At 40.5% G+C, this 24,606-nt stretch overlaps 1 protein-coding gene across 3 annotated transcripts in view; it reads right to left on the bottom strand.

The window, feature by feature from the left end:
• LOC101482564 (pecanex 3) overlaps window positions 1-23,972 on the bottom strand; it is a 33,091-nt gene extending 9,119 nt beyond the window's left edge. The window contains exons 1-27 of one of the 3 annotated variants that reach the window (XM_004564053.4): window positions 23,260-23,972; window positions 22,223-22,714; window positions 21,436-21,644; window positions 21,230-21,335; window positions 20,714-20,753; window positions 20,493-20,588; window positions 18,318-20,063; window positions 12,313-12,442; window positions 11,916-12,085; window positions 11,539-11,596; window positions 11,278-11,419; window positions 10,998-11,155; window positions 10,140-10,293; window positions 9,540-9,572; window positions 9,272-9,443; window positions 8,946-9,056; window positions 8,428-8,519; window positions 7,346-7,455; window positions 6,950-7,055; window positions 6,774-6,866; window positions 6,531-6,681; window positions 5,421-5,565; window positions 2,525-2,702; window positions 2,237-2,345; window positions 1,828-1,957; window positions 1,663-1,721; window positions 1,361-1,576 (exon numbers count right to left, since the gene is read on the bottom strand). In XM_004564053.4, coding sequence (XP_004564110.3) covers window positions 1,361-1,576; window positions 1,663-1,721; window positions 1,828-1,957; window positions 2,237-2,345; window positions 2,525-2,702; window positions 5,421-5,565; window positions 6,531-6,681; window positions 6,774-6,866; window positions 6,950-7,055; window positions 7,346-7,455; window positions 8,428-8,519; window positions 8,946-9,056; window positions 9,272-9,443; window positions 9,540-9,572; window positions 10,140-10,293; window positions 10,998-11,155; window positions 11,278-11,419; window positions 11,539-11,596; window positions 11,916-12,085; window positions 12,313-12,442; window positions 18,318-20,063; window positions 20,493-20,588; window positions 20,714-20,753; window positions 21,230-21,335; window positions 21,436-21,644; window positions 22,223-22,375 — 4,867 coding nt within the window. In that variant the 5' untranslated portion in view covers window positions 22,376-22,714; window positions 23,260-23,972. The remainder of the gene's footprint in view (window positions 1-1,360; window positions 1,577-1,662; window positions 1,722-1,827; window positions 1,958-2,236; window positions 2,346-2,524; window positions 2,703-5,420; window positions 5,566-6,530; window positions 6,682-6,773; window positions 6,867-6,949; window positions 7,056-7,345; window positions 7,456-8,427; window positions 8,520-8,945; window positions 9,057-9,271; window positions 9,444-9,539; window positions 9,573-10,139; window positions 10,294-10,997; window positions 11,156-11,277; window positions 11,420-11,538; window positions 11,597-11,915; window positions 12,086-12,312; window positions 12,443-18,317; window positions 20,064-20,492; window positions 20,589-20,713; window positions 20,754-21,229; window positions 21,336-21,435; window positions 21,645-22,222; window positions 22,715-23,259) is intronic. The other 2 variants (XM_004564054.4, XM_012922679.4) reach the window with 2 other exon arrangements.
• Between the last annotated feature and the right edge of the window lie 634 nt (window positions 23,973-24,606).

The raw sequence follows: 24,606 nt of genomic DNA, 5'->3' as shown, positions 1-24,606 counted from the left end.
AGATGAGCTGTAGGAGATCGCTGGGGAAAGGAAAATGTTGATATCTCTGCTTAGACTGCCACCCCTTGCAGAAAATGAACTTTGATAAAATCAGAAAAAGTATCTTGTGTTAAAAGGTGACCTTTTTTGTTTTCTAAAATTACGCTGGTAAGAGGTGCTGTACATAGGTTTCATGTCAACACATGAGACTCTTCAGCTAATTTGGACTGACTTTAATGAGTTTTAAAATCAATAAAATCTTGGTGAGGTTTTTAAGAGTCACCAAATTAGGCTAACATGTGTCACACGGGGTATAACCAATAAGAGATGTTATGCTTATTTAAGGCTAAACACCACCTAATTATTTGATGTGGTGTCCAAATGCCAATAGGTCTCCAATAGGTCAAAGCATTTCTGAGATACGACGAATCCAGTGACAGTGTGATCATATTCTTTAAACGCTTTAAAAGCTGTGTGCATAAAGAGAGCTCCAATCACTCATTCACTGGTCGTGACAGAGTGAGACATTATAATGAAACTTGGTGAAATGACTGTCAAAGTCAGAGTGTCAAATTTAATAATCTTTTACCCTACAGCTCTAGCAGCTGTCACAGACTCCAGCAGGAGAGAAACAAGAGGAACGATATGATTAAGAACAGGTAGAAACACTTCACTGCCCACACATTCAATGCTTGGCCTTGAATAATTTTACTCAGCTAAAAAATAAAAAAAGATTAAACTTAACCAAAAAAATAATCGGTTTTAAGGTCGTATCATTATAGATCATAAAGCCCCGCTTTGCCAAGTGACAACCTCTTCAGAGGCTGACGCACAACTTTTTTTTTTTTGAATCCTCAATGACCTTAAAATAAACCGACAGATGTGAAACTGATCTCTTTTAAGAATAAAAATATGCTATAAGAACTTAAACACAAAGTAATCTTCAAAATATGAAGGTGAAGTGGCTTTAGACGACTTTTCAATCTCTCCCCCTCATTCCTCTGCAATCAAGCCTTCATTTTCCACGGAGATTTCATACTTAATGGCAGACATAATTGCACAGGGTACGAATTTCATCGTCAATCGTGTAATTTTTCTATCGGCATGAAATAATGTGACGACATTTACATTTATTTAACATTTACTTTATGACAAGTTAAATCGAGAAACTTCTACGTCTGCTGCCACCTAAAGCTTTATATTCCAGGGAAACTAGTGCCATCAGAAACCTCTTTTTAACTACTGATTAAGCTACAGCACCACATCCCAATAATAAGTACTTTTTCACAACATTTGACTGATGTCCACGTCACAACAAGATGGTAAACAACTAAAAACTACATTACTATTTTATGAGCTCTAAACATCGCATGCTGCTGACCTCTGAACTCTAGACCCCTCAGCTGGAAGGTCACAAGGCCGTTGCCGATTTCGATGATGTGGACCAGAGCGTTGAGGTAGTCTGACGCGAGGATGAAGCAGTCGCCCGTGCTGTAGTTCCCCCAGCGGCCGAGCAGTAAGTCTCCACAGAGGCTGTGCTGCAGAGAGCGGGTCAGGTGCTCGTAGAAAATAGAGTTCAAATTGTTGTCATCAGCACCTTAATGATAAAAACAAAACAGACTGTCACCTTCATTTCAGAACAAAAATCGGTAAGCATCGACAGGAGGGAACACTGTGGCATACCTGGGTTGCGGTCTAACTGGGTGGCAAGTCTAGTATTGGAATGATCGACCCTCTTGGTGCTGTAAACAGGACAAATTAGGATTAAAACCAAATAGATTTAATTTATATTAAGAGTGTAAGATATACAGTTTCACACTTGCAAAGGTTATTTAACCAAACACATACTTGTAGTCGCGCTCCCAGAATTTAACGGGCCTGGTGTATGAGGTGACAAATACAGCACTGCCAAGGACAGGATTGAGAGGTGTGGAGAAGATGGCAGAAAAGACAGCTTGGACAAAAAGAACAGCAGAGTCTGAAATAGCAAGAGTTAAGGACATGTCACCAAAACCCCCAAAGCAAAACAAAAATCTCCACTGAATAACTTCACTGACACTTAAGACTATCAAAATAAAGAATACAGCACAAAATAACAATAACCTCTGTGCAGTAATGCAAAACAATTCAATAATCTTGCAACATACAATACCTTTGTCACATCTTAAAGCTACAATTTGCCATCTTATACTCTATCAACCTTAAATTTGGCACTGGTGTATTCCTACTATCACAAAATCAAGCTGAATAAGGATACGGGGCACAGCAAAGGGCTGAGCAAAGGCATGAAAGGCTGAGCCCCAAGTGATCTGCCAGGGGGCAATGTAGGTCAGCACGAAACGCAGCTTGTACAGCAGGTCCCACATCTGAAAACATTCAAACATTCATCATTATCAACTCTCACACACATGCGCATGTAAAAATAGTATTCATATTTGCTACAGAAATAAGACGATTAAGACTATTTGTGTGCAGGAAGCTGTTTCTAAAGTAGAACAAAATCATTTGTGACGAAAGAATGCTACAAATACGAAATTTTTCTAACCTTGCTGAAGAGAATGGACATGAAGTAGTAATCGATTAAGAAGGTCTCTGAGAAGTGTGGATAGTCGTAGTGGAAGAAGAGTGTGGTGAAGCACAGTGTGACGTACTGCTGCGATGGGGTACAGAAGGACGAACGCAGCAGCTTCATTCCAGCTACCGAGATAAAGAAAGCTCGGCTACTGGAGGGTTCGAGGAAGAGAGGGGGGGGGGGGGGGGGGGGAGAGAAGAAAAAAATCAACATATGCTAACATATGGTTACAACAACAGAGTAAGAAATGAAATGATTATTCAACAACAGGTGCTAGTGATTGCGTGTACGTGCTACAGTTTAACCCCTTTCTTTAGAGTTTGCAGAGAAGTGTGCATAATTTTACAGTGATGTGAAAAGAAAGGTTTTCGCAACACTTTATACAGAAAAACTAAATCCACCTTTAATTCCTAGAGAATTACAGTGGGGCAAAAAAGTATTTAGTCAGCCACCGATTGTGCAAGTTCCCCCACCTAAAATGATGACAGAGGTCAGTAATTTGCACCAGAGGTACACTTCAACTGTGAGAGACAGAATGTGAAAAAAAAAATCCATGAATCCACATGGTAGGATTTGTAAAGAATTTATTCGTAAATTAGGGTGGAAAATAAGTATTTGGTCAATAACAAAAATACAACTCAATACTTTGTAACATAACCTTTGTTGGCAATAACAGAGGTCAAACGTTTACTATAGGTCTTTACCAGGTTTGCACACACAGTAGCTGGTATTTTGGCCCATTCCTCCATGCAGATCTTCTCGAGAGCAGTGATGTTTTGGGGCTGTCGCCGAGCAACACGGACTTTCAACTCCCGCCACAGATTTTCTATGGGGTTGAGGTCTGGAGACTGGCTAGGCCACTCCAGGACTTTCAAATGCTTCTTACGGAGCCACTCCTTTGTTGCCCGGGCGGTGTGTTTTGGATCATTGTCATGTTGGAAGACCCAGCCTCGTTTCATCTTCAAAGTTCTCACTGATGGAAGGAGGTTTTGGCTCAAAATCTCACGATACATGGCCCCATTCATTCTGTCCTTAACACGGATCAGTCGTCCTGTCCCCTTGGCAGAAAAACAGCCCCATAGCATGATGTTTCCACCCCCATGCTTCACAGTAGGTATGGTGTTCTTGGGATGCAACTCAGTATTCTTCTTCCTCCAAACACGACGAGTTGAGTTTATACCAAAAAGTTCTACTTTGGTTTCATCTGACCACATGACATTCTCCCAATCCTCTGCTGTAACATCCATGTGCTCTCTGGCAAACTTCAGACGGGCCTGGACATGCACTGGCTTCAGCAGCGGAACACGTCTGGCACTGCGGGATTTGATTCCCTGCCGTTGTAGTGTGTTACTGATGGTGACCTTTGTTACTTTGGTCCCAGCTCTCTGCAGGTCATTCACCAGGTCCCCCCGTGTGGTTCTGGGATCTTTGCTCACCGTTCTCATGATCATTTTGACCCCACGGGATGAGATCTTGCGTGGAGCCCCAGATCGAGGGAGATTATCAGTGGTCTTGTATGTCTTCCATTTTCTGATGATTGCTCCCACAGTTGATTTTTTCACACCAAGCTGCTTGCCTATTGTAGATTCACTCTTCCCAGTCTGGTGCAGGTCTACAATACTTTTCCTGGTGTCCTTCGAAAGCTCTTTGGTCTTGGCCATGGCGGAGTTTGGAGTCTGACTGTTTGAGGCTGTGGACAGGTGTCTTTTATACAGATGATGAGTTCAAACAGGTGCCATTCATACAGGTAACGAGTGGGGGACAGAAAAGCTTCTTACAGAGGACGTTACAGGTCTGTGAGAGCCAGAGATTTTCCTTGTTTGAGGTGACCAAATACTTATTTTCCACCCTAATTTACGAATAAATTCTTTACAAATCCTACCATGTGAATTCATGGATTTTTTTTTCACATTCTGTCTCTCACAGTTGAAGTGTACCTCTGGCGCAAATTACTGACCTCTGTCATCATTTTAGGTGGGGGAACTTGCACAATCGGTGGCTGACTAAATACTTTTTTGCCCCACTGTAAGAGTGTAAGTAGCAGCAAGTTGCTGCTAATAAAAAGTTCATTAAGTGAGCATCAGCCAGTGTGTCCTTAGCCAAAAGTGAGTTGGTGCAACAGAACAATAATTCCACTCACAGCAGCAAATCTACACAAAATGTGTGAAAATTAAAAAAATTAAGATGCTGCAATGGCCCCAAAAAAGTCCAGACATTAACCTAACTGAAATGCTGTGGTGGGACCTTAATGGAGCTGTGCACAAAGAAAAGTGCACAAAAATGAATGAACTGAAGCTTTAAAAGCTACTGAATCATCACAGTTTTTTACACGACTGCAAAGACTGCTGTAAAAATCTTCACTGTGGTTCTCACACTCATTTTTTGAAAATGACGAAAACAAACTACTACTTCTTCAAAGAAAAGAAAATCACAGGTAACATACAATATACTACTACACTGTTTAATGAAATAAAACCTGACAAATTTCTCTTGATGTTCACATTTTTAAAATCACCCGTTTCAAGAGTTCAATTCAATTCGAATGGATGTATATAGTGCCAAATCACAACAACTGTCCCCACAAGAAACTTTATACTGTAGGGAAAGGGGGTACAATATTAGAGAAAACACCAACTATCAAAAGACCAGAAGAAAAAAAAAAAAATCAGGCTCAGGGAGGGGCAGCTGCCACCACCGGTTGGGGATGATGGGAAAAAGAAGACAGTAGAGGGAGATGGGACATAAGGCACACATGGGAGAGTTCAACACATCCAGCAGACAGCACATGTTCACAGGGAGCAGAGATAAAGAAAAGTATAACAGTATAACATTTAAAATATTAACAGAACCAGGACGAGGAAATGCTTACTAGATGTCCAGCTCTTTGTGATTCTGGCCCACTGTTCGAGCTTCGGTGGTCAGGGAGTTCAGCACTACAGCTGGGTAGATAAAATATTTCTCCACACACTGAAGCCATGCGTACAGCTTCTCAAACCACATCAACTGAGCAGCATCTGGGTCAAACAGAAAGAAAAAAAAATATGTTACAAATGTGGAGTAATTCACAAACTGCAGATATCCCACCACAGCTGTGAAGAAAAAGAAAAGTGAAGTTTTAAAAGAGGTTCAATACACTAATTAGCCACAACAATAAAACCACTGACAGATGACATGAATAAAACTGATCTGATCATCACTGCAGGATTGTGAGATCAGTGTTACTCACTTGGGATTCATGTGGATGTTTCTGGGTTGTAACGATACTCCCAGAAACACCCATCCTCCTCCAGCAGGCTTGTATGCTCTACCACACTGCAAAAATGCTTAGAAATTGCCTGAAGAATTCAATAAAGAGACCAGGCCTGCCCACTAAATTTCAAAAATCAAGCCTAAACTGGCCCACAGGAACTATCACTGTCACCATCTCAGTGCCAGACACCCCAAGGCTCCAATGTCCATGTTCTGATGAATCAGAGCTATTCTAGTAGCACAAGGAGAATCTATTCAATATTAAGCAGATGCTTTTAAAGTTGTGGCTGACTAGCACTATTAAAAACATTGCAAAAATTGTCTGTAAAATATTTAAAGATAAACTCAAGAAGACATGACAGTAATTTGATCATTTTAAACAACTTCTAACACAAAAATCTTGAGATAAAATAACTGATTTATTTTTAGTGTTGAGTGTATATATTACTTAATATATATTACTTAATTAATCAATGATATTCAAATCATATTCAAAATATGCAGCTGACTGTTGTTTAAAAATAGTTATGTATTGTCTGGTGAAGCAGCCTATGAAGTTTGCCGGGAGTGTTTTCTCAAGAGCACTTTCAGCTGGAGATCTTACTTTTTGTAATTAGAACAACTTATAACATTTCAGTTTCCAAAGCCTGTTATACTATACATGTATTTCTAGATGTTGTTATTTTTCTGTGCATGTGAATGAAGATAAAAGATGCAATCAGACACCCACCTCGGACCTCAAATTGACTATACTCTTTGGAGCGGAGCAAAGGGTGAGCCAGGCAGAACCATGGCAGCTGTTTGCGGAGCTGAGGCAGGAGATAGTGTGTAATGAAGCCAACAACTCCAGCCAGGATGTATAAGACAACGCTAAGAGCAGGCTGCGGAGCAAGAGCAAAAAGAGAAACATTTTAATTAAGTCTATATACAAAAATGATGCGAGAGTAAGGTCATGCATACTGCTCCAACTAACTTGAAGAGCGATGAAAACTGTGCTGGCACTGATGGCAAAGGTAATCACAGCCATGAGGGGACAGATGACGAGGTCCGAATGAAGAATCTCTTTCTATAAATAGACAGATTGATTTTAAAGCTAATTAAATCATTACATAAAAATTAAACTGCAGGCTGGTGAGCAACAGTAGTTACCACAGAGTTGCGTAGCTTATCAGGAAGAGGGTCCTTGATTTCCACAGGGGGTTCTTCTGGGTTTCGGTTCTCCAGTTCTGGGAATAATTTAGACCGGACCAGTGACCTGATGTTACGGGTAAAAAGCATAAAAGAAAGAGTTACAAGAAATACCACAGAAAGATACAATCTATCATCAAAGTCTTCACAGATGATCAAGACAGCATCATTTTTATGTCTTGGATTGTAGCTAACTTTGTAAAACACACAAACTACACTTTAGACTTGCTATCTATTGCTATCTATCTTGCTATATAGACTTCTTTAAGTAACTGTTAATCTATTCTGGATCTAAAAAGAAGATTCAATAAAGACTCCCAAGACCATCATTGCCGATATGAAACAGGAAATACTGACCAAAGGATGGTAGGATCGCTGCTTTGGCGGCTCAGGTGGTAGGATAAGGCCAGGAGTAGCCCACAAAACGCGGAGAACAGTACTGGAACATGGGCGTCCCCCCACGGTGCCTGATGGAAAAAAAAAAAAAAAAAAAAAGGGGGGGGGGGGGGGGGGGGGGGGGAGTCAAATAGACGACTGTAATAGGAAAAACACGTTCAAACTCTTCCATGTCGTGTTCAGTAAGTTCACACCTGACACTAACATAATCACACATTAACAGCTCTTTTGGCGACTTGGCTTGCCTGAACATGTCAAGGAATAGAAACACAGCTTGCACTGTTTTGATTTCTTCTTTTAATTTCCAGCTGAATAGTCAGGGGAAGTGCATTTCTACCTTTTACCAGTTAAAAATCAAACCCACTTGTCACTGAAATAATATTGTTTTACAGTACACAGTCTTATTTCTTTATATTTTGCTTCGAAGGAGTTAGACCTGTAATTTTTAAAGTGATCTTGAGCAATAGGTATCCAGGCTTTCAAAGTTTTCTCTTTGGCCATTGGCTGCTTTTTCATTCATTCAGGCCAGTCCTTGGACAAGAATGTTCTGTTAAGCCGCTTAGCACCGACCAATGAATCATTCGACCATACTGAAAACCTTACATCGCCTCACTCTCTAGTTAGTTACTGTATTCACGTCACCTGCTCACCCACCCAGAGGGGTGACAACAATACCCCATCAGCCTTTTACAGCTGAGCGCTAACAATTACAGCAATGCTTGCCTAGGAGGTCATAATATTAAAAAATAAAGGTGTTCATACTAAATTTTGACTATCAAGCTCATAAGAATTGTACAAACTCCGTTTTTGCCCTGCATATGATCCGTATTTCCTCATTTTTCAATAAATTGCTGCAGAAGAGAGTGGTGGCTCACACACATAATACTGTATGTCTGCATAGATGCCGAGCCGGGAAGTGACACGCAATCACAAATGATCACTTGAGACATATGTGGAGAGTAAGCAGTCTACCTGTGATCAGATCACCCATGACGCACATTAATAACAGGTGCGAACTGGGACAGTCAGTCGGTTCAACTTACATTTATGGCACCGAGGCAAAATCCATACAGCAGGGCAGCCACCAGCACACTGCGTATGAGGCTGTACAGAGATGAAAGGGGGCTGGTAGTGGCTGAGGAAAGAATACAGAGAGATCAGACACAATTAGGCTGGTATGGGTGAGACACAACGACACAAACGGTAGACAACTCTCATTATTCTGTTTGGGCAGAAATACTCAAAGTATTTGTTTTTACTAGTTTCTCTGAGCAATGCACAAGCAGAATCTCTCATTTTTTAAATTTTTTTATTTGCATTGTTTACTGAAGCCAGGCCTTCCCAAGGCGGAAACAATAACCATACATCTAACTGCCTACTGTGATAGTGTGTAGTGACCATTTTAAAAAAACAAAACAAACTTTGCTGTGTTCAAATGTACCAATAAACACAAGGATGTGTTCAAATAACCACATGGTTTTTAAACTGTCCTCCTAAAAATGGTCTAACACTTTCAACTTCCAAGTATTCGATTATCCCATTCGTGTAATAATATTCTTACCAGTTCCACCAAAAATGTGCATGTCAATCTGCTCCAGCAGACACATCACAAAAGTGTTGACCTGAGGTAGCAACCCAAACAGGAAAATGACTGGGAAACACAGGGCAAACACTGTTGGATGAAAAGAGGGGAAATTGTGTTTAAAAATGGGTTACAGTTTAAAAACCCACTAATCCTCCTCCTGCATAAAGCAGTGTTACAATCAGGATATATTAAGGGCTATTTAATTAACACTGCAATAAGAAAGATAGACCTGCATGTAGCAATGCTAGCACTGTCAATCTGAACATCAACCTGATGTAAAAGAATCCATGAATAATACTAACCAATGAGCACATCCCTGACACAGAGCAGGAATTGCGCAGAGAAGATGATGATGCCATAGAGAGAGAAGGGCTGCAGACTTCCAGAGCGCCCAGATAAGTCAAAGATCCAGATCATCACACAGCATAAGCAGAAGTAGACTGGCCGACTGTACACAATGATCCAGTTATGCCCCTTTTACATAACAGACAAGGAGAGAAACAACGTTATACCATAATTTTAAGGTCAAAAGTATTTTATAAAATGTGGATTCCTAAATCTACTACTCACATGCATGGGAGAGGCTGCATCTGGCTGTACACTCTAAAACAAAGAGGCAGAGAATTTAGGCTTCATGTCTTTCACGTGTATGTTAAAAATAGGAACGACAATTGCTTGGCTCTAGCTAACCAGGTTAACTGAAAATTGTTGTGACCCTTGGACTGGATTTTGAGCACTTAGTCTTCCTACAACAATGATGTTAAAAGATTGCTTTAAAACAAGTCCAGTATCATATTACTGGACTTGTTTTAAATTGCACAATTATTGTACTCTTGACAGAGGATGCGTTGTAAGAGAAAGTCTTATAATGGTCTTACATAGGCTAAGTCTGACAACCATTTGTTTTTCCCCCTTTTTTCTTTTAAATGAACATCAAATCTCTAAGCTCTAAGTAAGATTAAATTCGACAGGATATGATTTTGCCAAATCTCCACCTGCGCGATCTGTTTAGAGATTTTCACAGGACCAAACGGGGGTTCAGAGTTTAGTTTAGACTGAGCACTTATATGTTATGACATTGTAAGAACACAAGTTTTGGTCATACAGTGACGATTATTAAGTTACTTGCTGAAGACTTTTGGTAAGAGAAACAACATAAATAAGAGGTACCTTCAGTAAGGAGTACTGGCAACTAGCAATGACCAGGCAGAACTGGAAGACCCAAATGTCCCTGAAAAAGCCTTGGAGCAGCAGCAGGAACCCCAGGAATGCCACCAGGCTGGCCAGCACCACAGCAAACACGTTCTCTCCCACACGGCGGTTCCTGGGAAAGTAAGGTGCAGCAGTACATATTTGAGAAATTTTGTCTTTGACTTGTAAATAAAATGTGCTTCATGAAAAAAATTAAACCAAATGTGTATTAAGTGTTAAGTCAATATCCTACTGGACATAAGTCCTGTGACAATGAGGAGGTTCATCCATTACAAACGAAACAACCCATTAAAAAAAAAAAAAAAAAACGAGTATCAGTATTATAGTAAAACCTTAAAGTTTCATCTAAATCAGTTTACAATGCATCCTGTATAATATCATGCCACAAGCTTCTATGTATTTGAAAGAAAAACACAGGATAACATTTTTCTGAGTTGTTGTTTAGTGAAAATATTTTAAATTGATCCTTTAAAAGAACTTCGCTTATGAATGAAAATCTTTTGCTTCAGTGTAAGAGGAAAAGCAGCCTTCAGAAATGATACAGAGTGAACAAATTTGTTGGACTTGTTAATCCATCTTCTCTATCAATTCTCAATCAAAACCATGGACCTGTTTAAAAGTGAACTCAGTTGCTTTTATAAGTTAAATATTTACTTGAACTGATAATTTGTCAAAACTAAAACAAAAACAAATGTTGTTATGTATTAATTATTTGAGGGGCAACAGAGTACATTTTGTACATTTTTCTTTGCTGTCACAGAGAAAAAGTAACTAAATAAAATGTAATCCATTCTCTTTTCCAATGTTTTGTCTTACCTGTCTAATAAGGCAAGCAGAGCCAGTCGATCATATCGGACTCTCAGCCACTTTCCAGGCAGCACCCAAAAGCGATAGTACTGTTTAGGTTTGGCTTTCTCCTCAATCATCAAAGTGTTTTCTTGGGACTCTTGTAGAGACTCGTGATCCAGATCAAACTAGGTAAGAATTCAGAGATTGTGTGAATTAGGAAACAGGATCTAGAAGGACCGTCTGTGATAGTTAGCTTTGATGTGCCGACTGATGTCCTATTTGGAATAATCAATGAAGCACTGCTAACCTCGGGCATCTCCAGAGGCACCCTGCGCACCTGCATCCCCTGTAAAGCCCCTTGTCTGGGCTGTAGCATGGACAGGACTGGTGCCCCTTCTGGGACCTCAGTGGATGTGAAGCTTGAAGATTGGGACTGCCTCTCCCTTTCTCTGCAAGTGTAAAATTTCACAGCCTTGAATGTAGCTGTTAGTAATGTTTTAATGACAACAATAACTCTCGTAGTCTGTAGAAAAGAAAGACACTTGGCAATAAAAACTTTATAACTTACTGAACTGGGTCCTCATAGCCGCCTCCAGCAGGTCCAAATGTGTAGGACCTCTTTACTCCTGTTATATAACAGAGACACAGCAGAAATGAATACCCTCAACAGTGTAAAATCTGCAATCACAGACAGAGTATACAATAATGCAATCTGACAAGTGATTTTCTTTATGTAGATTCAAATACCAGTGACCATTACATTACAATTACTTTACATAATGCTTCAAAATAATAGCTCAAATAACAGACTGGTAACATTTCAAGGTAGCAAGTCCTAAGAATCGGTACTCAAGGAGAGTCCACTGTTCATGAATTCAGTCTCATATCTCCCCATTTAATAATAGGATAAACAGAATGACTGTCTAGACAAGACAAGGTACTTACCACTCTCGTCATAGAAATAGTGCACTGCCCCTTCTGATGTGTCGTCAAATGTTGAAGCCTCATGGATGCCACTGCGGGGTAGTAGAAGTGAAGAGGCAAACTGTAAGGCTGAGGGAAGTGTACGGGTGCGTGAATGAGAGGAGGTCCGAGCTCGCTGGAGGTCCTGGAGACTGCAGGAAGCAAACAAATGAATACAGCAGTTAATCTTAATCCTAAACTCAGTCCTCCTAAAGCTCACATCCTCCATGAGCTATAATTAGAATTATTTAATGAAAATACGACTTTATATAGACAAAATTTTAATCTGGGCTGTTATTCTTATGTCCATTATAATGTAAACATACTAATATGGAAGGCATGGCAGAAATATAGGGACATCTTTGCCTAGATGACAAACCTGGGAGGAGATCCCATGGTAGATGGTGGTGGTGTAGGGTTGCTCCCAGCATTGTGTCTCCTGCGTATGGCCTGGGTCCTCTTTACACTGCTGACTGATTCGTGTTTGCCCCCTTCCTCCGTGGCCATGGCTGAGGAAAGTTTATCATTTACATCACATTGTCAGTGTATATAATGCACATATCTAAGATTTAACTATAACTGCATTTTATCTTAATTCAGAACTTAGAATGTCCTTATGTTATTTATTCATTTATTAAATAAATAAGTATAAAGCTTAAGAGATAGTTAGGTTTCACACACCAGACTATTAATTAAAATTAATTTATTAGAAATTTTTCAAAGCATGACTCCATGTTAGCAGCAAGGACATGGGTTAATGAAAAGATTTTGCCTCAATGTGTTAGGGGTGATCGGTTACTGAGGTCTCAGCAGTGAGGTGGTAATCAGGGTTTAAACAATAATTTATACTCATCTTACTGATGCTTCTTATTTTTGTATTAGTAGTCTTTTCGGTCATTTTTCATTGCTAAACATTGTTTTAAATACTCCCATTTTATAAAAAAGAAAAACATCTGAACAGAATTGTAATTGAGCACAACAGTATTATTTACCAGCAGCACATATCTCACTCATGCTTTTCCAAACTGTCAAACCAAAAAAATATTTAAAATGAAGACAGTGAGTGAATAACAAAGAAATCAGATGCTTTCAGCCATCTCATTCTCCTCTCCTATGCTGCTGATGAGGATTCATTGGATTTTGCTGCTAGAGAAAGAGCACAGCTGCAGCCTCAGCCAAATTGGCAATTTGCAGAGGTAAATTAAGTTAGCAGTTAGTGTTTATAGTGACGCTTGTGTTTTAACTTCTTTATCAAATTAGCCTAACAAGCGCTTTTTGGGTGTTTAAAATATTCATATAATTTGTTAAACAGACAGTTTAATAAAACTTTATTGGGTTTTCATTCAAAGTTATTTATTCGATTAACAGTTTTGTAAACCATCTTTTAGTGCAGATGGGAACACCTCCTAAACAACTATGTCTTTGCTAAAAATAAGTTGCACGTCGACCATAAATGGCACCAAAAGATGGTAGAAAATATTTTGCATAGTTTCTTCACATTCTCATGACTCAGGTACAAAGAGGTAAAAGCTGGATGATGCCTGAATGTTTCTGGTAAACTTGCATAATAAGGAGTTCTACTAAAATAATAAAGTTTAAGCACAGCAGTCAACATTTTAATTAATATTTCCAACTTTCCCCAACACTGTGCTTTAGTTACCTTTCACTATTCCTACAGTAGGCATATGTGTGACTAGTCGACTAACTGACTAATCGTTGCTGTTGTCACTAGTTGGTACCAGACTTACTAGTGGTTTAATCTAATTATTAAACTTTTAATCAATGCCAAATGTCGGTATATTATTGGGTCCTAAATGTTGTGCACCCATTTGCCACCAAATGGCACATCATTGTTGGGAAACTAAATCTGTTAATCTAGGCCTGATCTTTCTGTTAACACTATCAGAATGAGATCATTGTTACAAGCAGTGGAAAGGAACTTTCTCCATAAGGTGGATGGGCTCTGCCTTAGTTATAGGGTAAGGAATTCAGTTATTCGGAAGGGGTTCAAAGAAGAGCAGCTACTCCTTCACATTGAAAGGGGACGGCTAAGGATGTCTGACTGACTTTAGATAAGCAGAAAAAAAATGGATGGATGATTTATTGTTTTATTTTAGATTCTAACTTTTATTGAAGTGGATGTCATGAATTTCGAACAGTGTGCATCATTCATAATGCTTGGGACTTTTAAGTCGTGATTTATTAGATGTTAATTTGTCATATTTTAGTGGAACGTGTTTGGTTTTGTATCATCTTTAACATCGGTTTATTTTAAGTGTTTTTCATCTTTGTTGTCTATCTGGAGTATAATGTGTAATATTGATAATGCATGCTGCAAGGTGCTGCACATTTAAGCGGCATGATTCATTACTGAAGAATGTGATAAATGGTTTCAAATACCTATGTTATTAATTTTTGACATTTTCCAATAAAAGTTTCTCAAATGGAACTTATTACCTGAGTGTTCCTAAGTTTCAGACTAGTCAGTTAGTCTTTTTTTTTTTTTTCCTCATTTAGTCGACTAAGAAATTAGGAAAATCCCTAGTATAACACACAGTGGAAACACCTGACATTAATACATACAGTATATAGGTAAAAGCTGCTCAGCTGTGGAAGCCCATGCCACAAAAATGCTGGTGCAAAGTTTTTGTGCTGATGGTTTTGTGCTGGGGGCTCTGGAACTCTGCAGTTATTGACTCAAAAGAGCTTTGAAGACTTTTGCGCACTATATGCAGTCAGTAAGCCAGTTCTATAACTTTACACAGTTTGAGCCTTCATTTCTGTGGTTCCTAAATGCTTCCAATTTGCAATAATACCACTTACTGATAGTGGAATATCTAGGATGGAAGCAATTTCACAAACTGGCTGGCATGCTTGAACTCAGTGAGCTCTTTAGAATGAGCCATTCTTGAAAAAATGTTTCTCAAGGCAGACTCCTTGGCTATGGGCTTGATTTTATGCAAGTCTGGCAATGGGAGTGAAAACGCCTGAATTTAAAGATTAAGAGGGACTTTTGTCCATATAGGGTATTATGTTACACAATGTTAAAATAATCTGATTAAATAGAATAACCTAAAAAATAAATTTGAATAAAATATTATTTTCTAAATGTTTTCTTTATTCTTGTTCCTGTGCACAAAACAGACACTTCAAAGCAGATTCTGTTACATCTGTAAATTTGAATGTGTTCTTTCAAACCCCAATCTCATGCTTTATTCCGTAAAGATACAGTTATACCTTTGTTTTGCCTGCTTAATTTCGAGCTTAGTTTTGTGAGGATTTTGTTAATAGTTTTGTTTTTTTTGTTTGTTTGTTTTTTTTTAAACGGGCCCAGGGTAACTTCATTTCTTTGAAGCTCAAATGCGGCATCTCACTATGGTAAGTGCCCTCTGGCATGACAAGCCACAGAAGCTCTTATCACCAAGACCATGGGGTCCAGGCATTCTTAGTGCTGTTCTTCTATGTGCCACTACTACACCATAAAGCAACTAACTCATGACTAAATTTAATAAATTCAAAAGGTCAAATAATTTTGACTAAATAAATAAATATCAGTCAGCATTTTTCCTTTTTTTTTTTTTTTTTAAATCTATTGATGCCTTACTGACACTGTCCAGTTGCATGGGCAAAGTGCGAGTGAGATACCTCATTCAGTTTTCAAGGAACCGGGGTTAACCCCTTGATCCACGCAAAAGATCAGCCACCTCTGGCTGTCATTCCCCAAATGGCAGGGGGCGAAAAGCTAACAGCTCCTGTGCAGGGCAGCTATAGGTAGAATCCCTAATGTCAGGCATGAAGGCAGCATTAGGGTGCAAAACCTCCCTATTACAGTTGAAAACTACAGACATGATGTGTAGGTAGATAGAGCATGCAACTTACAGTTACTGTTATTTTTCATTGATGCTAAAGCAAGCTGTAAAAAGACTAAGACTAACTCTAAAACTGTAGTTAAATCTCTTTGGTGCATTACCAAAGCCAACATGGCAGCCTGACATTCCAGCCAAACACTTTAGAGGAAAATGCTCTTCCCTTATCTAGCAAAACCTGAAGGAAGTCTAACACAATTCTAACACAGCACTGATAAGAAATTTTGTTCGCAGCTGCACATCTCTCAAATACACACCCTCATAAAGTCAGAATACAGAAACTGCTCTTGCACTCTGAATGGTCTCAATCAACCTCAGGGGGAGACCCAACTCATTTAAATTCAGCCTTTCAGGTGCCAGTCTCAGCTAACTGCTCTGTGACACCTGTGACACCAGGCCCCTGTGCAAAGGCAGTGTCCACCGCCGGGCTGTGGAGAAGACAAGTTAGATCCATCATGGAACAATCAAAATCAAAGACAGCCACTGCTCCCTCAACCTGCTCAGGGAAACTGTTATAGCAGTGCGCCTGGCCATGGGTGAGCTCCCCTAATGTTTTGCCCTCAATTTTTTTAGGGAAAAGAAAAGAGGAGATTGTGTTTTTGTATGATGCAAACAAATATACGAACACCTTCAGACGTGGTGGACTATTGTGGGATTGAGTCTCCACTCCCCATAGAGTGGATTTCCTCTGTAGCTCCACTCCAGTGTTCAATGCACTGGGAACATGCGTCACACATAATGACAGGAGGTGTTCACTGCTCCACACAATCAGAGTGTGAGCCAGGCTGTGTAATGTCACACAGCAAGTGCCTCAGACAGTCTGTATACACAACTGTTGTTATACTGTCTCTCCTAATCAGGACATAACAATTTTTCAGGAGCAGCAAGAAATGCCCCAAAGCCGAAAACCTGCCGTCAGCTCCAAGTAATTTATATATGTGCGACAAAGCCTCTGGGGCTAGGTGCCATTTATGGCCCTCCACTTGAAAACAGCACCCCACCCAATCAATGAAGCATCTAGTTTTCCTCATAACCACCTAACCTAAGGGGAACTGGCGGTGAACACTTTTGGGTCTCTCCGGTAATAGAGAGGCAGAAGATATCTGGGAGAAATTCGGCTGAGATGACGTCTCACATCCAGCTGCAGGGTGGACACACAGAGCTGAAAATCCTGCATCGCCAGCAACCTCTGAAGGATAACAGATTATGCAGGGCATCAGCCCCTCCAAGTGCAAACAAGCTCTTAATGAGACCATACTTCCTTTGCAAAACAGATTGAGGTTCTGGTGAAATTTCTACACAAAATCTTAGAACAGAAAAGCCGAAAAAGAAACACTGCATTTTACAATTACCTGACAAAATACGAGCCTATGAGAGTTGCAAATACATTGCAACATAGTCTTTTCTTACTATTTGCTCTTATTGCACACTTGTCTGATAGTGACACTGTAAACTTATTGAAAATGAAAATTAAGTTGAAGGAATACACTGGAGTAGATCCAACAGGCGCTACTGAGACATAAGTAGAAGACATAACAGGACTTCTACAGTGATCTAAATATAGCAGCTCCACTTACAATGGTGCAGTGTATAATATATTCTTGAATGGGTATACAGGCATGATTTTTGATTTTTACAGAATCGTTTCCAGAGCTTTCTGATCACACCTCATGGTTACTTGGAACTAAAAAAAAAGTAATAGAATTTCAGCTGCTCTCTTATTTCCAAAGGAATTGCCACAGCACATGGAACCCATGTTTGATTTGGCACAGACTTCATATCAGATGGAGTTCCTGACACAACCGTCACCTCTATACTGGCTTGGGTATAGTGCACAATCTGATATCAATGTGCCAATGTTGTTCTAGGATCACCGAAGCTAATGATGGGCCAGGTTCATCATTGCAAGTGACCAATCACATTGTTGTGATGTCATGGTTTTGCGACGTGGAAAGAAATTCGGACCAAACTCTAACCTTAACTCTATAATTATAACCGTAACTCTATAATTATAACCGTAACCCATCCTAAACCACAACTGCCCCGTTTTGGATTTTAGTACACATTGGCAGTTTTTTCCATATGACAATATAACTTGCAATGTTGAACCTGGACCAATATTAATTATGATCACCAGGGACAACACCAACACAGGGATCATATCAGATACATCTAGTTAGATCACAGTACACTAGCTTGTGAGACCCCAAGGCTGGGTTTGTGTCTCTTCGCCATCTTAAATAAAATCTTTCACAAATAAGGTATATGTATTAATCACTACACCATGGAGTCATTACTCGTGATTAAATTAAGTACAAATTAATAGTGGTCTGTCATCAAATATATTACAGAAAAAAAATATCAGCAACAATTTGATGCCTTACAAATAGGCCTTACTATCAGCGACTCCCTATGAAGGTTAACTTTCTTAATTAGTTAGACCTCCAAACCATGATGAAAACTGTTTCAGTAGGGTAAGTTAAAACATATATTCTTGACTGAAAATTTGCAAACTCACCACCTCCAACAGCCCCCTCTTCAACCAGTTCTCCTGTTCTCCAGCCCATCTGGTTGCCAGTCCAAGAGCCTCCAAGTGAATCCAAGCGATGATGGTGAGCTCCAGCAAAGCCATCAGAGTGTATAGTCCGGGCTTCCAGATCAGACTTAGAGATGGTGAGAGTCCGAGGTGCAGGCGTGGAGGTGGAGGGCATTGCAAGCAGAGTAGAGGGCAGAGCCACTGCATTGCTCTGGCTTCCACCTGCCCCATCCATACTTAGCACTCTTGCGTGAGTCTTAGCACTAGCGGTGCTAGAAGAGCGTTGAGCAGCACGAGGATGTGAGGGGCCAGCAGTTTCGGGTAAATCCCCTTCCCTTGGAGTAGGCAGTTGAGCAGCAGGGGGAAGAGTCGATGTAATGCCAGTGTTAGCAAGGTCTGGAGAGTAGCAGGAGGTAGAGGAACTAGAGTCATCATCATCATCGTCATCATCATCTGAGCTGTATCGGCGCTGAGAGCCCAGGCTAGAACCTGCACTCATGTCACTGCCGTCGTCCTCGTCACTGGAATCCTCAAACAAACTTTCACTGTAAGCCTTAGTGCCGAGTCGATTGCGCACTGGTATGTAATCTCTGTGTTGTCTATGATTGTGGTGACGCCTGTAAGAGCCACAGTCAAAACTACTACTGCCAGCTCCAGCGCGCCTTCTTGGAGCTTTCCTTCGGCCTGGCCTGTGCCCCATGCTACCGCCGCTGGCCCGCAGCAGCTTTAAGTCTTTAGGGCGTACAACCTGCTGGGACTGCAGAGCAGGCTGCTCAGACAGTAAGAATGGGGTAGAAGATATGGGCAAAGCAGGCTCAGAACACACCAGACCCAGGGCCAGCCCTGAGGGCACTGAATTGGTCTGCCGAGGTGGGGGTAGAGGAGGAACTGGGACGTTCCTGTCCAATTCACAAACCTCTGAGTGGCCACTACTTGAAGGGGAAGAGTTCTGGAGAGGAGGGGGCTGTGCAATATCAGAAGGTACAGATGGCAGATCCTCTCCTTCAACAAGTGTCCGGTCTAGCCCCTGGCTGAGGGAGAATTCTTTGGAAGGGGAGCGTAGTAACACACTGTCTGACAGATTGTCAGTGTCACTGCCATCTTGCACTGCTGAATCCTCTGTGGGCTTGTGGATGTCAGACCCTATCACTGGTGCTGAGGCAGAAACCTGTCCATCTACATGCCGCGACTGGCTGAATGAAGGACTTTCCAGCTGAGTTGAATCAGTTTTTTCACTGCGGTAACTGCTAACAGTGCTTAGCGTCTCACGGTCTGTGGTAGCTCCACCAGCACTGAAACAACTGTCTGTTGATCCAGCAGCTAGTGCTACTCCGCTGCGGCTGCCGGGGAGCTCAGTCCCAGGAGCAAAAGCCACAGGGTCAAGGCCTAAACCCAGCAGATTTTCACTGAGTTCTTCACTTAAACTACTCTTTATAAGAGGGCTTAGGGGAGTATCTCCCAAACTCTCAGATTCAGCAGAGGGGCCAAGGGGAGAGTAAGCCCCCAAATCATTGTCCTTGGAACTCTGATGAGACAACTGTTCTGTTAACATCTCCACTTCTTGCAAGTGTTCTTTCTCGCCTCCATCTTCTTGACTCGAGGGTGAAGGGGGGATAGACAAGGCTCCAGGTTCTTCAAATCCAGCTGACACTCCAGATACTCCTACAAGACCTTGGAACTCACCTCCAAGAGCGGCAACAATGCAGGATGAGACCCCATTCAGAGCCCCTGTACGGTAAGAAAACCAAACATTAGACTGAAATGTCTATGAAGGTTCTCAGTCATCCAGGTCATCGTAGTCAAAGGAGCTTGCAAAGAAAAGCGTCTGGACTTCTTTAAGTTACTTGAAGACGTTTCACCTCTCATCCGAGAAGCTTCTTCAGTTCTGAGGTCAAATGGTGGAGAGTCCCAGATATAAACCTAGTGGGAGTATCCCCCCACAGAGGGACAAAAGGACCCCCTAGACTGAAATGCACTTTTGCAAGCTGTAACACTGACGTTGTGAATTATGTTTCTCAAGATTCCATTTTTCCCCCCCCTTTCCTAAATTTGTATGAAAATACTGATATACTTACAGCCTGACTTATACAGGAAGGATTAAACATTGTTTCCAGTATCTAATGCTCATTTCTAAACAGTGAAACATAACAGACTTACTAATGGGGTCCTGGGAACTCTGACGTAGGATCTCACGTTGAGCTGACGTGACAATCACATTATTGCTTCCTTGTTCCCGCATTAACTCTTTGATATCTGAAATAAAAGGAAATTACAAATTTAAAACATATGCTTGGATAAAAATGTCAGACTATCTATTATATACATCATGATTTAAAATAAAAATATGGTATGCAGAATTAAAACATTTAGATGCTTACCCTTAGTACCCCCTGAATCCTCCAACTGAGGCAAGAATTCCTGAAGAGTAAGAAAGAATATACACAATGCTTTAAACCACCTGATACACATGATTATGCATTACGAAACCATAAGAACATCGCTAAGTACTTAAAAAATCCCCCCTTAGCTTGGTACTGAACTAAAAAAAAATCTTGCAAACTACTATTACAGGCATACTGATCATGGAAAATACAAATTTTTTTAACCTGGCACTAAGCCACGGGAGGTTCAGACCAATTAGCATTTAATGAGGAGCTACGAGTTAGAAAGATCATAGCAACAAGTGTACTTGGGTTAAACAGTAACTTGGTTTATTCAATCATCTGCTGTCTATTTTTTTAATTTTTTGCCTGTAGCCATACCACCTGCTAGCTTTTAAAGCTTGCTACATCTTGTAGTAAGCCTTAGTGCCAAAATTCTAATAGATAGAACTGGAGAAATGTTGGAAGCCAGAAGAGATAATGTTGCATGCTAGTAAATATGGTAATCCTCACCGACACTTGGTTTAATCCAAACAGAGAGTGCTGGGAGCTGCAACGCACTGGGGGTGTTGAGTTGACTTTCCGAAACACAGTCATCTCTACACCAACATGACTATCCCTGTGAAATAGTCACATGCAGGAAGAAATTTTTTTCCCAAAGAATTCAGCAAGTCACAGCATCGCAACAGGCAAGTTTTCTTTAAGACACATCACATTACCTGTGCTGATTCCCCTCATGAGCACCTGACCCCTCTTCTCCTTCTTCTGTCCTTGGCACTTCAGCTGTTAGTGAGGCCTGCTTTTTCTCTACAATCTCCCCAAGGTCGAACATTGCATGAAGTCGGTAGTTTACCACTTTAATGGCAGTAAAAAATACAGCAACCACAGCAGAGTACACACCTGCCACCAACAAGCTTGGAGGAAGAGCCTGACAAGGAGTTGGAATTTAAAGAGAGGAATTACAAAAATGAGACCAGGCAGTCACGTCAAAGAACTAGAACCAGGAAGGAAGCTTAATTGGAAATGAGGTGTTAAATATAGCTGGATATTTCAAACTTATTATGGAATTGTTTTAAATCAGGATCTTAATTTAACCACACAAGTTCAGGCAAACACCCTTAGTTTTTATTCCCCCTATTGTTACAAGCACTAGAAGTTAAACTATAAAGTTATTATCCCATGCATATGTGCTGAATGAGTCTCTCATACAGTTTACATCATTAAAAAAATGCAGTTATGTTATTCAAAACATAGTATTTGACCCATTTTACACATGATAATCCTGGGAGATGATTAAGTCAGTTGAAGTTGCCAATGTGTAAAAAGGGCTTGGGCATGCAAGTTAGAAACGGATTATTAAACTTCTTGAGGTAAATTTGTGATTTGACCTATATAAGTGAAATTACTTGAAGCTATCATGTCATCATGGCTAACTTCTGAAAACTGATTTAAAAGGATTTGTGCATTATTTTGGTAGCTCCTATGGTGATAGGAAAATGAACTTACCATGTACAGAAGAAAGGGGAAAGCCAGGAGAAATATCCAAAGGTAGAGGTGGAAGCAGTTGGAGAATGTGCTCTGGTGGGGATCCACATACCACCCTCCAGTGAGCGAAGCCCACACGCCCTGCCGCAGTATCTGAAGAGCTTGGGAACCCATCTCCACCTTCAGGTTCAACTAAAAGTTGAAACGCTTCCCCCAAGGCTGTAGCTCAAAAAACTGTGCAGCAGTTTGAGCCACGGTATCTTGTGTCTACGATGGCATGTCCATGGGGCATGGCAGGTTGACCAAGACTGTTTCATCAAGCACAGCAATTTTGTGTCTTAGATATATGCATACACTTCAGCTGAGATAAAGAGTCCTTGCATATTCTTGTGCCAGTATAAGCTCCCTCCCTGCACCAGCGTTGCCACACTCTAGCCCAATCCTCGGTGGGTAATCAGCAGAGTGACTTTTTGACACACTGGTAACCCAATGACTGCACGAACAAGTGCTCATCTGTGAGAGAGATCACAATTAGTCAGTTTTCTTTTATGAAGCTTCACTTTAAACACTGGATTTTATGGAAAAACAATCTTGAAAATCTAATAAAAATCACCAAATAAGTTTAGTGTTGCTCTTTTTGTTTCAGGTGCAACTTATAACGTCTATTTAGTATGTTTACTTTAACATTTTACTCTTTTCTTTCATCTGTCCTTTACTTAATTACATTAAATCACAGGACACTAATTATCCTTTATTGCAACTGAAGTGACAGAATCGTTTTAGTGATCGATAAATGCAAAAGAATAACATAAGCTAGCAATGGCACGTGAAACAACGATTATAACAAACATAATTTGCCATTAGATGTCTTTCACACAAACAAAAACAGCTGTATGTGATATATGACATATCTGACATATTCGGTTTTCCGACAGCATGAACTCCCTATGTTCACGTCCAGGCCATTGTTGTGCCAGCTAGATTAAGTTTTGTGACAGGCACTAGCAAGCTAACTGGCAGCTCATCGTATATTACAAAGATTTCTGTGCATTTCTCACCTCTGGGCAGCCGCCAGTGGTTTCAGTGACCTCAGTGAATATGATAACATGACCTAAACCCGAAGATTATCTCCTCAAACTGCCTGACAGACAACATTAGGATACCTAATGCTAGTTACCGGCTAATGCTAGGCCGCATAAGCAAGCATTTCTATCTTGATGTCCCTATCGTTGACTGGGTAACTGTAACGTCACCCTAAAACAAGACAGCTTAACGCTAACCGCTAATAGGTAGGTGAAAGTCATTAGCTATTATTATCTCACGCTGGCTTGATAGATTTAATAATTGTGCTCACAGTGAGATGTTCTCCGATTTTGGATCCCAGCATAGCTCATAGTTAGCAATAGCTGTCCAGGTTGGCTTATATCCTCCTTCCGCATCCAGTTCATGCAAAATCTCAGCGCTTTCCGTCTCAGGATGCTAGCTAGGAAGGAAATCGGCTGTTAAAAAACTGTAGCTTCACTTTTTGCTGGCGTTAGCTAACTTATCGTTTTTCCCGAGAGGCCGTGCTCCTCTTTGGCATGACTGGGTGACAAACATCATGTATGGGGAGCCGTGGGCCCCTCTCATGACGAACAACAAATGCTTCTTGGTATAAACGGACCCTGTGTAAAAAAACAAAAACTAAACAAAAACAAAAAATGTTTCAACGAGCTAGCTCACTGGGTAGCTAGCTCTGCTAACAACTAGTTGACACACGCACGCAAGCACGCACGCACGGCCGCAAAGTGAGTGAGAGACCGAGAGAGATTCCCATGGCGCTGATTGGCCATGTGTACTGACGTCATGAGGAGGACTTTTTCTTCTTCTTTTATTTTAAAATATTCTTAAAATGTAATGTTAGTACAAACCAATCAACCACAAAACTACCTAAACAAATTAATAAAAATAAACAGGTCCTGAATGTTTACTTTCAGGTCCTGGCATTCATGTAGACGTTTCTTATATATGGGTTTACCAGCTAGCTCAGGTTAATGTAGGCCAAGCTAACCCCCATTTAAGCCAGCCACACTGCTAAACTGCTCCCTGCAATCCCAAAAGACCCTCACCTTGCTAATGGTTCAGTTCCAGATGCCACCTGACAATCCCAGTTGTCCATGCTTGAAGAGATGAATTGGACCTACATATAGGTAGGTACCGTAGCTAATTTTTAGATAGGTAAAAATTTTACATTTATATTTTATATTTAGTCTTTATAAATAGTATAGAACTCGCATTTGTGTGCCATTCTGCAACATTAGCCAACGATCTCTTGTTTTTATGACAGTACACATAAACTCTTTACAAATAAAAAAGTTGTTCTTTTAAAGTAAAAGAACATCTCCGACCATCTTTGTCTGTAAAAT

The sequence above is a fragment of the Maylandia zebra genome, linkage group LG10, assembly GCF_041146795.1.
Source record: "Maylandia zebra isolate NMK-2024a linkage group LG10, Mzebra_GT3a, whole genome shotgun sequence".
Classification (NCBI taxonomy): Eukaryota; Metazoa; Chordata; class Actinopteri; order Cichliformes; family Cichlidae; genus Maylandia; species Maylandia zebra.
Note: the sequence above shows the minus strand (reverse complement) of the source record. Positions and strands in the feature narration are given on the sequence as shown.